This window comes from Pelodiscus sinensis, chromosome 4, assembly GCF_052426305.1.
Source record: "Pelodiscus sinensis isolate ZL-2025 chromosome 4, ASM5242630v1, whole genome shotgun sequence".
Taxonomy (NCBI): Eukaryota; Metazoa; Chordata; order Testudines; family Trionychidae; genus Pelodiscus; species Pelodiscus sinensis.
This window is the reverse complement of record NC_143055.1, coordinates 101,291,765-101,308,144: the sequence shown is the minus strand read 5'-3', so window position 1 is coordinate 101,308,144 and position 16,380 is coordinate 101,291,765. Positions and strand designations below refer to the sequence as shown.

At 40.8% G+C, this 16,380-nt stretch overlaps 1 protein-coding gene across 1 annotated transcript in view; it reads left to right on the top strand.

Moving 5' to 3' along the window:
• The first annotated feature begins 1,260 nt into the window (after positions 1 to 1,260).
• METTL14 (methyltransferase 14, N6-adenosine-methyltransferase non-catalytic subunit) overlaps positions 1,261 to 16,380 on the top strand; it is a 34,281-nt gene continuing 19,161 nt past the window's right edge. The window contains exons 1-6 of the mRNA XM_006112610.5: positions 1,261 to 1,401; positions 2,136 to 2,224; positions 4,508 to 4,595; positions 10,350 to 10,430; positions 10,913 to 11,000; positions 14,595 to 14,685. Of these exons, the coding sequence (XP_006112672.1) occupies positions 1,330 to 1,401; positions 2,136 to 2,224; positions 4,508 to 4,595; positions 10,350 to 10,430; positions 10,913 to 11,000; positions 14,595 to 14,685 (509 nt within the window). The 5' untranslated portion in view covers positions 1,261 to 1,329. The remainder of the gene's footprint in view (positions 1,402 to 2,135; positions 2,225 to 4,507; positions 4,596 to 10,349; positions 10,431 to 10,912; positions 11,001 to 14,594; positions 14,686 to 16,380) is intronic.

Below are 16,380 nucleotides of genomic sequence, written 5' to 3'. Positions count from 1 at the left end.
ATAGTGGCCACTATAGTGAACTAGCCATACTCAACCAGCCAAATAGCCACATTGTTCAAGATACATGTGGTTAGTGACTATTGGATTCCACAGATCTAGTCAATAATCAGGTAAGTGTCTTTTACCAGGTATGATTTGCTATCCAACAAAGAGTATCTAATGGTATCTAACAATGTCAAAATACTGGTATGATTCACTATTCAATCAATGCTGCTCAGTTACTACAGAGCCACTTGAAGTCTATGGTCATAGGCACGATGTAAAAACCTAGAACTGTAGGCATAAAAAAAATTAAAAACTCAGCTATTCGATGTGATAAGATGGGAAGCCAGAAGTTAGCAACAGTTGGGACTGAACTCTAGAGGGAGAGAATGGATGTGGTATCTCTGGATTGAGGAAGAGAGCAGGAAAAACAGGATTCTCACCAAGACAGTATATGAGAAAACAGTGTAACTGATAGCGGGGAGAGCAGGGAGCAGGCCGATTGCAGGTAGAACTGTGCCACATTTAAAATGATGAAAGCCATATGGAGTAGTCATATTATACATCCATAAATCTATTTTTTATACTTTTATACAGATCCACACCTATGTGGCATATCATTAAAATTCGTGCACAATTAAACTCTGGTTCATGCTTTTTGTTGCTAAAAGCAGAACATAACCGTCCATTCACTTTCAAGTAATTTTGGCAATAGGATGTTGCATTTTTAATGTGGCTGTTGTATTGCAATATGTGAATGCTGTGTTGTGAAGTGAGGGAGTTGTGACGTGACATTGGGGCAATATCATTTTGTGACATTTTTGTGTTGTTGCATTCTGGGATTCATGCTGACTTGCAGAACTGTACAAAGTGTTATGACAGCTGGTCCCGCAGGTACAGGACCCAGCTGAGAGCCAAGGAAATGCAAGAATCCAGGGTGAACGTCAAGGGGCAGCGCTGACTTGCATAAAGGGCACTAGCCCCTGTGGCAGGCACACAGCAATGGAGTTGGTACAGTCAGACACAGGCACCCCAGCTGGCTGTTACTGGAGTACAGCCCAGGTAGGGGCGGAGAGGAGGAGGCAAAGGGAGACTGTGGTACTGACTGCTATGAGCATGAGGTGCCTGGACAGTCAGGCCCAGCCGCACATGCGCAGAGCAAACAGCCAAGCATCTCCCCCCCCTCCCCCCAGAAACTGCCGCCCAGCTGCGGCAAAAAGCGACTGGCTGCGTCACGTGACTCGCGCGCTCGGGCCTCCCCGTGCCGTCGAAGTCTCCGGAGAAGTTAGGGCAGGAAGCGGAAGTGACGTTTTAAGGAAGCGCCAGCGGCGTGCCCGCCTCGGTTGCATGGCGATGAACAGCCGGTTGCAGGAGATCAGGGAGCGACAGAAACTCCGCCGGCAGCTCTTAGCACAGCAGGTAGCGGTGGGCGGGTTAGGCAAGAGGGCGTGTGGGGGAAGGGACGTAGCGCTCCCGGCGCGCAGCCACCTTGGGCGTACGGGGGTGGGTCTCATCCTTTGACCCCGCCCCCACAGCTGTGGCAGGCGCGAGCCTGGGGGGGGCTGTGAGTGTTGCGCGCGCGCGCGGCCCCCTGTGGCAGGTGCGGGTTTGCCCAGTGCCCTCTTCTGGTGACGTCATCGCCGCATGGCCCCTCTGCCAGCTGGTGATTAGGCCCCGGGGGGCGGTGCGCCGGGGAAGCGCGAAGGCGGTTAAACGGTAACCGTGTACCCGCTGGAAATATCGGTGGGTGCACGTGCTGTGGGTTTGGCGGTGCAAAGCTTAAACTTTCTACTGCCCAGCCCCCGCCCTGAGAGTGGCCTGGCTGCCGGCTCTGCTCCTAGGGAGGCGGCTGCAGAGCTTGGCTGTTGATCGGTTATTCGGTTAGACTCCTACTGAGCACTAAGTGGCGGGGGCAGATTTGTGCCTAGGGCGTGTGAGGCGCCACCCGCCATGTCCATGTGTGCTCCCGAGGTCCCTCCTGTGCTCTGGTCTCCAGACCTGTGCATGTGGAATGTCACTGTGGGATCCGGGGTGTCTAACTTTCATCACAAGGGGTCAGTTGGGTTTGAGGGTTTGACCCATTTTTTTTTAATTGCCTGCATGCTTTGCCTGAAACAAACAAACAAAAAAGTGGTGTGTTGCCCTTATTTCAGTTGGGAGCTGAGAGTGCAGATAGTATTGGTGCCGTATTGAACAGCAAAGATGATCAGAGGGAGATCGCTGAAACAAGAGAAACTTGCAGGTTGGTATTGATGTAGTTCTCTGTTAGAAATCTTGCACGGTGTGAGACTATGGTTTTTGAAAGAGGGGAAGAAGCAAATAGGATTGGTTTCTTAAGACAAGCATTTTTTCATCCATGTTAACGAAAGTAAAGAAACATTAGTTCACACCAGAAAAGAAGAATTAAAAAAATATTTCACAGTCACAAGAAGGGATGTTAAGGACTAGTCAACTAACCGATAAGCAAATGCTGATGTTAAGGATAGTCCTCTAGTCGCTCGTCCCTCTTCCCTCCGCTGCCTCTATCAGAAAGAGGCAAAAAGGGGGGAGAAGAGGAGGTACTTCAACACGGCAGCATTGTGTGGAGCCTGGGGCCAGACTCTGGGCTCCATGCAGCACTGCCACTTTGAAATGCCACGTAGAGTCCTAAATGGGTAATGCTCACCAGTTCTTGTTAACTGGTAAACAGTGGGGGCTGGAGCAGATCACCCTTTGCCACAGTCAGGGGCCTCCTCCAGCCCTGTAGGAAACCCACCGTGGGTTGCTCTCATCCAGAGCTGCTTCTGTCCATGGCGGGAGCCTAGGCACTCTGCAGGCAGGGGCTTCTCCAATTTCCAGATCAGCTTCTGTCTGCGGTGGGCCTGGGTGCCCCGCTAGCAGTGGCTGCTTGGCCGGAGGTGGGACCTGGCAATGGAGCTGGCAGCCGGCTCCAGCATAGGGCTGGGGGCTGCTCCAGTGCTGTTGAAGTGGTCCTCAGAACCCCCTTGAAGTAATTGTTTAAGGCAAGTAGAATTTAGACCCCATCTTCAAATTCATCCTTGGAGACGGACACTATTTTCAGTTACTGTAAGGGCAACAAAAATTATTGGGTTTTGGAACAGGTCCCATATGAAGAGAGATTAAAAAGACTTGGACTTTTCAGCTTAGGAAAGAGGAGACTAGGGGGGGCTATGGTAGAGGTCTATAAAATCATGACTGGCATGGAAAAAGTGAAAAAGGAAAAGTTATTTACTTATTCCCACAATATAAGAACTAGGAGTCACCAAATGAAATTAATAGGTGGCAGGTTTAAAACAAACACAAGGAAGTTTTTCTTCACACAGCACACAGTCAACCTGTGGAACTTCTAGCCTTCACCGCATCCTCTGGTAAGAACTTTAACAGAGTTCAAAAAGGAGCTAGCTAGATTCATGGAGGTTAGGTTCATAGAATACTAGGACTGGAGGGGACCTCGAGACGTCATTGAGTCCAGTCCCCTGCCCTCATGGCAGGACCCAGTACTGTCTAGACCATCCCTGATAGACATTTATCTAACCTACTCGTAAATATCTCCAGAGTTGGAGATTCCACAACCTCCTTAGGTAATTTATTCCAGTATTTAACCACCCTGACAGTTAGGAACTTTTTCCTAATGTCCAGCCTAAACCTCCCTTGCTGCAGTTTAAGTTCATTGCTTCTTGGTCTATCCTCAGAGGCCAGGAAGAACAAGTTTTCTCCCTCCTCCTTGTGACACCATTTTAGATACCTGAAGACCGCTATCATGTCCCCTCTCAATCTTCTCTTTTCCAAACTAAACAAGCCCAATTCTTTCAGTCTTCCTTCATAGGTTATGTTCTCTAGACCTTTAATCATTCTTGTTGCTCTTCTCTGGACCATCTCCAATTTCTCCATATCTTTCTTGAAATGTGGTGCCCGGAACTGGACACAGTACTCCAACTGATGCCTAATCAGCGCAGAGTTGATGGCTATTAGCCAGGATGGGTAGGCATGGTGCCCCTAGCCTCTGTTTCTCTGGAAGTGAGAGACGGGAGGGATCAAGTGAAGATTACCTGTTGTGATCCATCCCTCTGGGACATCTGTCCGCAGACAGGATACTGGGCTAGATGGACCTTTGGTCTGATCCAGCATGGCCGTTGTTACTGTACATTTACACTAATGAAATTATAACGTCAGTAGGAATGACTACTGGATTTTCACTGCTTCAGCTGTCCTTATAATATGACTGTTTTGGGTCTGGTTAGTATAAAACACTGCAAAGTAAAGGTGTTATTTTAAGGTTATAACAATGTGAACATTTGAGAAAATGAGAGACTACTCCTTAGAAGAGTTCGTTTGTCAGAAAGCTATAGCATTAGCAGAGAGGTTGTCCCAAGCAATTTTAGGCTTTATAGAGTACAACCAGACCCTTAAATTAGAATCAGAAACCAATATGCATTCATTGTAGATAATCATAGGTTATAATATATGTTCTAATGTAGTGAAGCAAGAGAAATTGCATTACATCTATTTTTTATATGTTTTTTAGGGCTTCTTATGATACTTCAGCATCAAATGCAAAACGCAAATATCCAGATGAGGGAGAAGCTGATGAAGAAGAAATTGAAGAATATAAGGTAAAAAGATAAATAACAGTCCAAAGAAAATATTTTTTTAACATGGTAAAAAAGCATTGTTACAGTGAGGAGGGATGGCTAGTGATGGAAGAGACCAGACTGAATACATGTGAAAAGGCAGAATTACAGAGGGCCATGACAGCACTGATGAGTATAGTGGTGAAGGTTGAACACGTGGGCAGATTCAAGGAAAGGTGTGATATGGTCAGAGGAAATGGCCAGGAATACGTAACTAGTAATTTTATATGAAATGAAATGGTGTGATGTATTGCTGAGAGGCCAAAGAGGTTTCATTTTGATTTCCTGTCCAAGAACTTGCAGTACAAGCAAAATAGATTGGATTTTTAAAGTGGTAGGAGTTGGCTTTAGATGAGGTCAGGGAGTTGAAGATTCCCATGAAGTATGGGCAAAGTGACAAAGAGGATGAATGTTTGTGTGCTCAGTAAAGGCAAAAGAAAGAGTTTGTTGGAAGGAGAGATCAGGAGGTTGGTTTGTGTCCATGTTTTGTTTAAGATAAGACATCAGAAGATATTTTTTACAAAGGAAATGTTGGTTAAAAGTCAGTCTTCCTTGCTTCCTCATATTCCTGAGACACCTATCCCAGACATATGTGACAGCCTATTTCCTTTATCTCATTTAAGTACTTCCTAAAAATTCATTTTTGACTCTTCGGATAAATGATTGGTGGAGAAGGTTGAACCAAATAGTGACTCTCAAGGCATGTGTATCTTACTGATTAGCTGTGACCTTGTTAATTGTTACCATTGTCTTTCTCCCCTTTCCTTATTTTTCGATGACACTCACTATTGACTTATATCAAATCAATGAGATGTTGCTTATAGTACTTCTGGGTGCACAAAAATAGTATAATCACTGGAATTGGGAGGATCATTGAAACAGTCTGTTTCATACCCACTTCCATATGTACAATAAGTTAGCTATAGGGGTATCATGAGAAAAATACATTCACTGAGCTGAGTAAAGAAAGCAAACATAAAATAAGGTGAGCCTTTGATATATTGAAAGTATCATTGGAATAGAATACAGAAACAAGTATTTATAGGCCTTATCAATTATTTTTGTGTTCTGGTAAATTGAATTAATTTGTTTCTAAAATACTTAAGTGACCAAAACACATACAATTAATACACAAAGATTATCAGCAGGGCTCGACAAATAATGTAATCTACTTGCCCATGGCGTAGATTACAACCCGGAAGAGCTGGTGCAGAGCGATCTGCACATGCACAGAGTGCAGAACCGCGTGGCTGGTGAGCAGGGCTCGCCGCCGCTTGGCGAGCCCTGATTATCAGTACCGTATGAAAAGTAAATAACCTATTCTTAATTAGCCTGTTGCTACTTCGGGCTTGTCTGGATTGACAGGCAGTGATCAATACAGCAGGAGTTGATTTATCACATTTAGTATAGATTAGGGATATTAAATAGCTGTTAATTGAGTAGTCGAGTAACCTAATGAATTCTTATCAGTTTCTTGACTATTCTGTAGTCCCTGGGGGTGGGATAGGCAACCAGTGTGCGCCAGCCCTATTCTAAGGAATCCCCTGCCACTCCGCACTGCTGCCTCTGTATTATGGGGTGTCAGGCAGGAGCTGGTCTGCCAGGGGAACCTGTTTAAAAACTAGCTGTCCTCGCAGATTGGCTGCCTGTCTCACCGTGTTGCTCCCTCTAATACAGAGGCAGCAGCATAGGGTGGCAGTAGCCCTTGTCCAGTGGGGGTCTGAGCTCCCGGATCCGGTGCAAGCCGGAACTGAGCTGGGCTACCTGGCTCCTAATACACTTTAAATGGAGAGCCATAGCAGGGGCCGATCCCGTCGCAAGCTAGACTATTGGCCAGCCTGCTAAAAAATTTACTGGTGGGGATGGGGGGAAATGCATGTAGTCTATATCGTTAACCTATAAGCTTTTGCTAATTGGCTAATCGACTACACTATTACATCCCTAGTATAGACAAATCGACTTGTCAACTCTAGTGCTCTCTTAAAAAGAGAAGAATAAGCAGAGTTTATGGGAGAATGTCAGCTGTCAACTTTACAGTGGTGAAGATACTGTATTGAGATAAGCAGATCTCTGAATGTCGACTTCCTCTATGTTTTCATGTAGCTGAAGTTGAGGTAGACAGCTTGCGGTAGTGTACACAAGGCTTTAGGTGGGTGACCAATCTGTAGCGATATTACTGAATTTAAAAAATAAGTACACGAATAAAGCCTCAGACTTGAGACCTGTATATTATTTAATTACTCGCATGAAAATCTAAAATTACCAATAGACTGACTAAAATACAGCAAAGAACTATCTTGTATAGACTGCAGTTTTTCTAATGGTCGGGGGGGAGGTTTATTTAATAAAATTTTGGCCTTTGAATTTGCTTAATATTTTTTCATTGTTAGCTTAAGCATGTTAAATTTAATAATTTAGTAATACAAACTCATGAGTGGTCTAAGTCTGAATCCCTACTAAGTGTAAAAGTTAAAGTACTCCTTTGTAAAATGTGTGGGTACCTTAGACTAAATATTCCTTCCAGGGATAACATTAATAAGCAGTTATAGATTGATTTGTCAAGTTTATGAAAATAAGAGACAGATCGTATTGATTTAAGTTTTCCTGCTTCTCTCTCTCTCTCTGCAGTATTAACCTGCAATAGTCTTTGTAGTTTTCTGATCCAAGAGCCACAGTCAGCACAGGTAGCCCTTAAAGCCTAATTATGTTGTAGTTTGGTTATGCAGACCAAAATTTGCCAAAGATATAATGAAGACTGGAAAACTCATAGTATTATCTAAAGCAAGGTTGAGCTCAGGTTTGCAGAAATCAGTAGTGCAATTATGCATAGCCCAATCCAGACACTCAGGAATTTCTGATACTCAAATCATGTTGCTTAATATAGTCCTAACTAATAATGTACATTATTCCTAAGTGTCTATTTGCCATGTTAACATTGCTGAATGAAAATTAAATAAAGAGGAATTTGTACTTTTTTGAGCACAAAGTCAAGGGTTTTGTGTTTGTGTGTTTCAAGACTTGTGAGTTTTATTTTGTAGCACAGATTTTCTCTCTCCTCTGTACCAAGCTTATGAAATGTAGAGTATTTTTATATTGCGTTTCTATAATTCTGTTCTGTGAACTGATGGGTCTCTAGTTAGGAAAATATCCAATTAAGTTAAAAGTTAACCAATTAATTGATATTAATTGTAATAATTTAGCCAGTTAATCATATGGCTGGCATTTGTCCTCCTGCCATGGCTGGCGATCAGCTGCTCTGGCAACTTGGTGTCATGCCATGCCGTGGGTGGAGGGGGAAGGGTTGTTGCCCACCTGGGGGAAGATTGTGCTGTAGGCGGGAGCTGCTTCCTGTGCCCAGCCCTTCAGTTACCAGGTAAGAATGCTGGTAAGGTTAACTGGTTAATATTTACTGGGTAACCAGTTAACTTTTTATATCCCTATAGCTCACATGGTGCTACATTGCCTTTCATTTGAATATCACACTAAATTTTGCAGATATTCATCCTTTCTGAAGTAGTTTTCATTTTAGAAATGAGAAAGTGAGTTCTGATAGAATGGGCTTAATTGGTCTAGGTCTGTGGTCTCCAACCTTTTAAAGCACAAGATCACTTTTTGTATTTAAGTGCAGTCCAAGATTTACCTCACACCCAAATACACTTGCCCCGCCTCCTTCGTGCCACTTCTCCGAGGTCCTGCCCCTGCTCACTCCATCTTCCCTTCCACCCCTATTCTCCCTCCCTTTCATCAGTCGGGCAGAGGGTTGCGACGCAGGCTCTGGTCTTGGGCTAAGTGATTTAGAGTGTGAGAGGGGCTCTGAACTGAGCCTGGGGCAGAGGCTTGGGGGCGCAAGAGGGGGTTCATTATTAGGGCAGGGGATTGGCGCTGGCTCCAGATGGACACTGCTTACCTCAGGTGGCTCCTGAGTGGTGGTGAAGTGGGGCTATGGCAGGCTCACCCCTGCCCTGGCCCTGCACCACTCTCAGAAACAGCTAGCAAACTCCCTCCATCCCAAGCCCTGTTGTGCTCCCTCTCTGCTCTGTGGAGGTAGAATACAGGAGGGGAGAGGGGCACCCTGACATAAGCACCACTCTTCTCCCTTCCCTGCTCTGTATAGCAAGCAGGAGGCTCCCGGAGAGGGGCAGCTCCAAGACAAAGGGCAGGAGGTGTGCAGCTGTGCGGGGAAGCGCAGATGAAGCGCTGCACTTGATAGCCTCTTGGCCAAACCAGTCAGGGTCACCTGTCAGAGGCTCCAAAATCCACCAGTAGATCCCGATCTACTGGTTGGTGACCACTGGTCTAGGTTACAGGAAATATGTGGCTGAGCTCAAAAGCAAACTTAGGTCCTTAGCCTTTAACCCACAAGGCTAGCTTTTCTTTTCTTTGACTGCATTAGTAACTTTTCAGATTTGTGAAAAGCAAATAAGAATTCATTTTAGTATTAAAATACAAAGTGCAAAAATGCATTAGAGAAGATAATGAAGGCGGAAGCAAAGTTTTCCTTTGCTTATTTCATCATTGCAGTCCAACCCTTCAGTCTTTTTTGGTTTTGTTCCTGTAGAAGCCAGTCGATGGGGTCTGATTGCACTGGACAGACTGTATGAACAAAAAAATTAAACATTCTTTGTTCCAAGGGGAGTTTGAAGTCTAAGGCCTAGATCCGACTGTCACCACCATTAACTTGGGCTTAAGTAACTACAGAAAACCAAGAGATTGGGGACAGGGAAGAGAGACGTAACTTTTGGGGAAAATTGTTGAGGGATACTCAGGTTCAAAGATTTAACTGCTGTCTTAGTGAACTTCTGTAACAGAACCATTTTTATTTTTAAGGCAAAAAATAATAATTTTCCCTTACTTTGTCTGACTGTCATATATATTTTCTCCCAGTATATTTACTCTGAGGGTGCATAATAAATCCATTTGGTTTATACAGAGCAGGTGAGAGCAGCTTTTGTTTGCAAATAATATATTGAGAGTGATACACTGAGCAGAACCAAATTCTGATCTGGTCATTGTTGTGCTTTAGATTGTGAGTGAACCAGATTGGCATCTTTTAGTTTTGTTCTCTTGAGTGTATCTATGTATAAACATACATAGATGATGATGACTTACTTTTAAAGGGAAAGGAAATTTCTTGAAGCTCTTTAAAGGTAGCATCCTTTACTGAGCCAAAGGTAAGTCAGTCACCCTTTTTGTAAAAGCTTTGTGTTCTATTTGTTTGTTAGGTATTTTTGAAGATATGGCTAGGGAGAAGGAGTTAAAATGTTGGCTTTTATAATGGGCTATAGGGACTCATTAAAACATGGACAGTAACTTACAAGAGAGTGTCTTAATTACTAAGGCTTTCCAGTTTACCTTGTGTAAAAATAATACTTTTGGTGGATAGAGATGAAAAAGGGGGTGTAAACTCTTCAGGACAGTGCATGTCTGATTTTGTGATGTAAAGCACATCATATATTTGTAATGCTTTATAAATGTTTCTTACTTTATTACTTGTACTTATTTTCAAGGCCTTGTTGGTAAGCTAACCTACTCAACAACAAGAGAAAGACAGTGCCCTTTTTGGCAACATGTCAGTTATTTCTTTTCCAAAACTGGCATTGGAAACATTCATGATCTACTGTTGCAGGAGGCTTATACTCATAGACAGCCCAGTTCCTCCTTTATTAAGAAGCGGAGTCATAATGAGGAGAGAAACAGGATGTGCCTACATGCATATAAATCTGCTTTATTCCAAAGGATGAAGTAGAGCTGCATCAAGATGAAGAGAACCTGCCCTATGAAGAAGAGATTTACAAAGATTCCAGTACCTTTCTTAAGGTAAGCCTCCTCTGCACCTTGCAGCCATTGCTTTCCCATCATGTGGTTACTGTAAGATGCATCCGCAGCTAAAGAAGTTTGAAATATTTTATGGGATGAACTTATTTCTCTGATTATGAGGTTAATGAGGGAACTTAATTTCACATCATCCATAAGCACATGGCCTTTCCATTGTTCATGAATCACTTGGCCAACATCTGACTAAATGAGTGCATGTTATCAGCCTGTTCTATTTTAGGCCTGTTTCTGGCTTGCAGTGAGCCATAGTATCTGTGAACCTGTACCAGTGGCTAAAGTTTATGTTATTGCATAACTTGTGTATTGTTGAATCTTTATAGCATAGAATGACATGTTGAGGAAGGGGCAGAACAGTATTTTGTAAGCTAGAAAGTATTTGCTGTGTAGCATGTTAAATCAGTTGGAAATGTGCATATCTTGAATTGTTTCCCTCTCTTTTTTGTTCTTTTTTTCTTTTTCTCTAGGGAACCCAGAGCTTAAATCCTCACAATGATTATTGTCAACATTTTGTGGATACAGGACACAGACCGCAGAATTTTATCAGAGATGTGGGTATGTCAGTCATCTAAGAATGTTTCTTTCTGTTTGCTGTAATATATTCCTTTTTCTTCCTCCTGTTCCCCCTCCCCCACAACCATAATTACTTATACTTGAGCATGCTATATATAATTTTTTAATTGAAACAAGAAAGGTAGTGGAAGAGAGTCTTTCTTTCTGATCTTCCATTTGTAAAATTACCAAGTGTGTGTTTTTTGTTTGTTTGTTTTGTTTTGTTTTTTGTCATATCAGTTATATAGAGGTAGGAAGATGCTATTGCCCATTTTATTTTAAATAGTTGAGTATTAAAAGCCTTTTAACTGGCAAATTTCATGTTCCACTGTGATAAAGTGCAGCTGTTTTCAACCATTGGTCCGCACAGTGCTCTGCACCTGAAACCCAGAGTCCTGGGGCCTATGTGGGGTTGGAACCAGGTGTGAATCCTGAAACTCCAGCACCTATGGCAGGGCTGAGTCTCGGGCCCCCGCTCCTTCCACCTTCATTTATAATTTTTGGTTGCCCTACAGTGTGAATAAGCTGGTTGACCTGTTGAGAGGGGTCGGGAGTGGAGGTGCTGCTCCCTCCCCGGATTCTGCTGGGTGGAGCTGGCATGAGCCACGCTGGCCCTTGCTGCTGTGTCCCTTCCTCCACTTGGAAGTCAAACTATACCTGTGCCGGGGGGAGGGGGGAAGAGTGTGCTTTCTGGGCTTTGGAGTTTTTATAGCATGTTGGAGGGGTGCTCCAAAAAAAATAGATTGAGAATCCCTGGCTCCCACGGACAGTTATTTTTTAATCTTGGTTTAGCGATTGGTTTCACAGTGCTGCCCCAGAGAACTCACTTGACATCTGTGTGTTTTCTTGATCTATAAAATAGGAATAATACTATGTAAAGTAAGTGCTGAAAATTCATTATTAGGATAACTTCATTAAATAGTTATGCTCTTCTAAACTATTACGTCAATTTAGTTTCACATGTTCAGGCCAATGGAGAATTTACTGTTTGCTATGTAAATACCAACTTGTTCTGTGTTTTGAATTTGTAAAATTAAAATAACATCCCTTGGTCCTGTCCTCCAACATGGATGTGTCATTCCAACTTAGCATTTAAAAAAATTCTCTGAAATGTTTTATCTCATTTTGAACTAATTACAGGACTTTCAGCTCTTGTGCTAAGAGCTGTACAAACACATCTTAATCATGGCACCTGGATGCTACTTCAGAATAGACATGCTTCTTGTAACAGTCTTCTGAACACTTTAAGAAAAAAACCTTTTGGCATAAGCTTTTGAAATAAGAGGTTTTAGATAACTGACTTCTTTCCACTATAAATAGTTTATTCATTTTGATAGCTCTAACACTCATAACACAATCTGCATATTTTGAGTCCGATATATTTATATTTGTTACATGAGATGTTCATATGCTTGAAAGTTTTATTTAACTATTTTTACAAATTATTGAGAATAATGAATACTTTGTGTATGAAGATAATGAATGATTGCTTGCCTTGTCCGTAGTTGCTCTGATGTATTGTGTAGCCATAAAAAAAATTATAGTATCTCCAAGAGTTATTGGCTGGGTCTGAATGCCTGTGATGACTTTGCCAGTCTCTTTCACCCTGTAGCATAGCTCCTCTGTTCCCCACAGGATCAAGTCCTTAATATAATACACGACCTATTAGTTCATAGTTATAAAGCTTGACCTCAAAAGTTAAGTATTTTCCCTGTGATTCTTCATATAGAAAAGAAGCCTTTAAAGCTTTTGATAGATGCTCATGGATTCATCATATTTATTTTTTTGTTTTAAGAGACTATAACAAGTTTAGTGTTTTATATTGTATTCAGGTTTCCCCTTAAACAGATTCCTTTTGAAAAAGGATTATATTTTGAACCTGCTTCTCAGTTCCTTGGCTAGTGCCTTAACCACTGGACAATCTTTCAAAGCAAGTCTAGGCAGATATTCATAGTGCTAGCTGGGAACTGGGTGCTCAGACAATATGCATGCAATAGCATGTGAGACAATACATTGTGGGATGTTCTGCTGCGTGTGGAGCTGAGAGGGAGGCGGACGTGCCCAAACTTGATTACAAGAACATGATTATGGTGTCCTGTTTATGAAACAAATATGTTAACCAGTTACAGGAAGACTGTTTTGTGCCATATGAGGCAGCTGGTAGGTGTGATGCACTGTTAGCTGATCATGGTTACTAACTGAATATTAAACATGTATGTAGATCAAAACCACAGTTGAGATGCAACTCTGGCGAACTTTTTGATAAGTCTCTGTTGAAAGTTGCAGGGTTTGTCAGAAGCAACAGTTCATTTCCATTGATTCCTTTTGGTACAAGATCAGCATTATATCCTAATGATATAAAACCTGCTGTCAAAGTTTTCTATATCCCACTCTCATTGTGCTGTGAAGGTGGGCTAAAGTAGTGGCTGTTACTGAAAACATAACTGGTTTCATGCAATCTGTAAGTGAAGTGTATGTATAAGAGAAGAAAATATTTCCATTTCATTAGATACAAATAGCTGTGATGTCAGCTGGGGTGGAGTTTAGGAATATCCAACACATTTTTTTTTCCCATGAAATTGGAGGTAGAGGCTGAAGCCACTGTTCTGCATTAAAATAACCAGGACAGGAATTTTCACAAATATAAAAGCAAAAGAGAATCTTTATGGTTTCCAAGTCTCATAAGGTCACAAAGTAGAACAATTCAAATAAGAAAAGCTCTGCAAGTTACTCAAAGTTGAGCTGATATTTGTTTGGGAGAGGGAAATACATCAGGATCCTTTGTTTCCCCATATTTAGGGTATTAATAGGATTTACAAAAATATTTCCATTTAACTTTTCTTTTGGTTGGAGGAGGATTGTAGGGAGAATTGCTCACAGCCAATATATAAATGCTATGAAGATAACAAGGTCTGTACCTTATACATACCAGAGCCAAAATTTTGCCTTCAAGTCTATTAAGAAATGAAAATGTCTATGAAACTTCTGTGTATGCACATCTGCTAGTGTAACAATTAAAATTAACCCAATTTAAGTGAGGAGCTGCAATCAGTTGCCTATTAGAAGTGGTCTTTAAAGGTCAGTTGTTCTGGAGACAATAATGTATATATTTGTTATCACTAAATATTTGTGTCATTCTGTTTTAATATATAAAATAAACTTAAACTAAAATTACAGGGGAAAATATAAAACTCTCCACTGTATGTCTTTTGTCCAAATTAATTTGAACAAAAGTGAATCATAGGTTACTAGAAAGATTTGGAGATTTTTGGACAAAGTGTCATTCATAATCTTTTCTAATATTTCTTCATTTTATTATTGTAGAGAAATTCCATTGATTAAAATATTCAATAACTTTGGGCATGGACAACTGAATGAAGATAGGAAGCTTTTATTAAGTATTGGGGTAACCTGAATAGGTTGTTGATTGTTTTGAAGAACTTTGTTTGCTTGTTCTTTTGTTTTTTAAATAAAACGAGTTACTAAAACATCTGGGTCTATTTCAGAATACTTAATGGATTTGTCTATTAGCTGTCTGCACAGGTTTTCTTCTCCTAGAACAAATCGAAAATTAACTAATTTTCTTACTTTCCTCAGGCTTAGCAGACAGGTTTGAAGAATATCCCAAACTTAGAGAGCTCATCAGACTAAAGGACGAGCTAATATCTAAATCTAACACTCCCCCCATGTAAGTGTTTTGGTAGAAACTGGTTTCTGCTTTCCAGACTCTCTTAATGTTAACTGTCTGCTCCACAAATCTCTTTATCTTTCAGCACCTGTTTAAGATTTACACTTTCTATTTCTGGTTTGTGAATGTAAATTAAATCAGTGAATCCTAAAGAGAATGTAACCATTTTATTTTGGATAATTTAATTGAGTGTTTAATTGTATATAAATTTAGATTTTCTTACCAGAGCATGATAGTTCATGAAGCCTGAAAAAGATTTTTTGTAGACTGTGGTTTCAATCTCACTGAGATACAAACATACATCTAGCTGTCAAAAATGAGAAATATATATGAAAAAACTTGACATAGAACAATGTAGTTTCAAACCACAGTACAAACTTTTAAAAGAAAATTTGGCAATTTATTTAATCTTCTGTGTACCAAATATTGTGAAAATGCTATTTAATAAGTATAATTTTCACATGTGTGTACCACACCTGGTGTCCAGGTCATCCAGATCTATTTTACAATAAGGCTTTGTCTAGACTACATCCCTTTTTCGAAAGAGGGATGTAAATTAGACATATCGAAATTGCAAATGAAGCTGGGATTTGAATTTCCCGTGCCTCCTTTGCATAATTGCGTCACAGTGGGTTTTTTTTAAAAACGCTATTTCGAAAGTGAAGCCACGGGCTAGATATGGTTCTTTCAAAAAGAAAAGCCTTTTTTGAAAGATCCTTTCAAAAGGAGATTGGCTTGAGAGGTGGCTTGCCATGTTATAACTTGTTTGTTTTCTCCCAGTTCCTGCAGAATTTCTGCTGTATTTTAAAATACTCTATTTTTCTACCCATATTTTTGAACCTCATGAATGTTGACTGATGCAGTTTTGGATTGGCTTTAATCTGTACCTAGAGAGTAATTATATGTATTCCTTACTTATCCAGTTAACTTGATTGAAATCAATTGGCATACGTTAACATTAATTGTTGGCTAATAAAAATCATAGTGGTTTAAAAATATGATAGCATTTTTCTTACCATCACCCTTTATCTGTTTAATAAAAAAAATCCAATTAGCATTCCCTAAATAAATCAAACAAAACTTCCTAGATATAGCCAGGAGAGAGAGTATTCCGTAAGTCAAACCTAGCAAGACTTTCATAAAAGTGTAGATAGAACAGTAATTAGCAACTGGTGAGGAGGGTGCAATATACATGAGCAGGAAATGGGACAAATACTAAATAGCTTGCTCAAAGCAAAATTTCCAGTAGTAAAGCTACATTCCCAATACACCGAATGTAATTGTCCTCCGTATTTGTAGAGTTCACGTAGAGCAGATAGAAACTATATATTCTAGCATTGCAATTTCACTACTGTATATGTACTATTCCCTCGCCCACCCCCAAAAAATCACATCTGAGCAGCACCTGGCTTTTCTTTTTAAATTGAGATTTTTTTTAAATGTTCCATGTAAATAATCTGTACCTTGATTCTGTATCAGATCATGTGTGGATAGTTGTTTGCTCTTCCCTACTCTCTATCCATCAGTCCTTATTGCTATGTCTTTAAAAGGACCTTTCTTTGAAAATGTCATTAGTTTAGTTGTATTGGACTTTCATAGTGTAATGGTGTATGTAGATCACTTGGGGACTTCCTGTACTCTTATTCGTTATTCACTATATCTGTGTTGTCACCATAGAACTTGCTTATGTTCAAG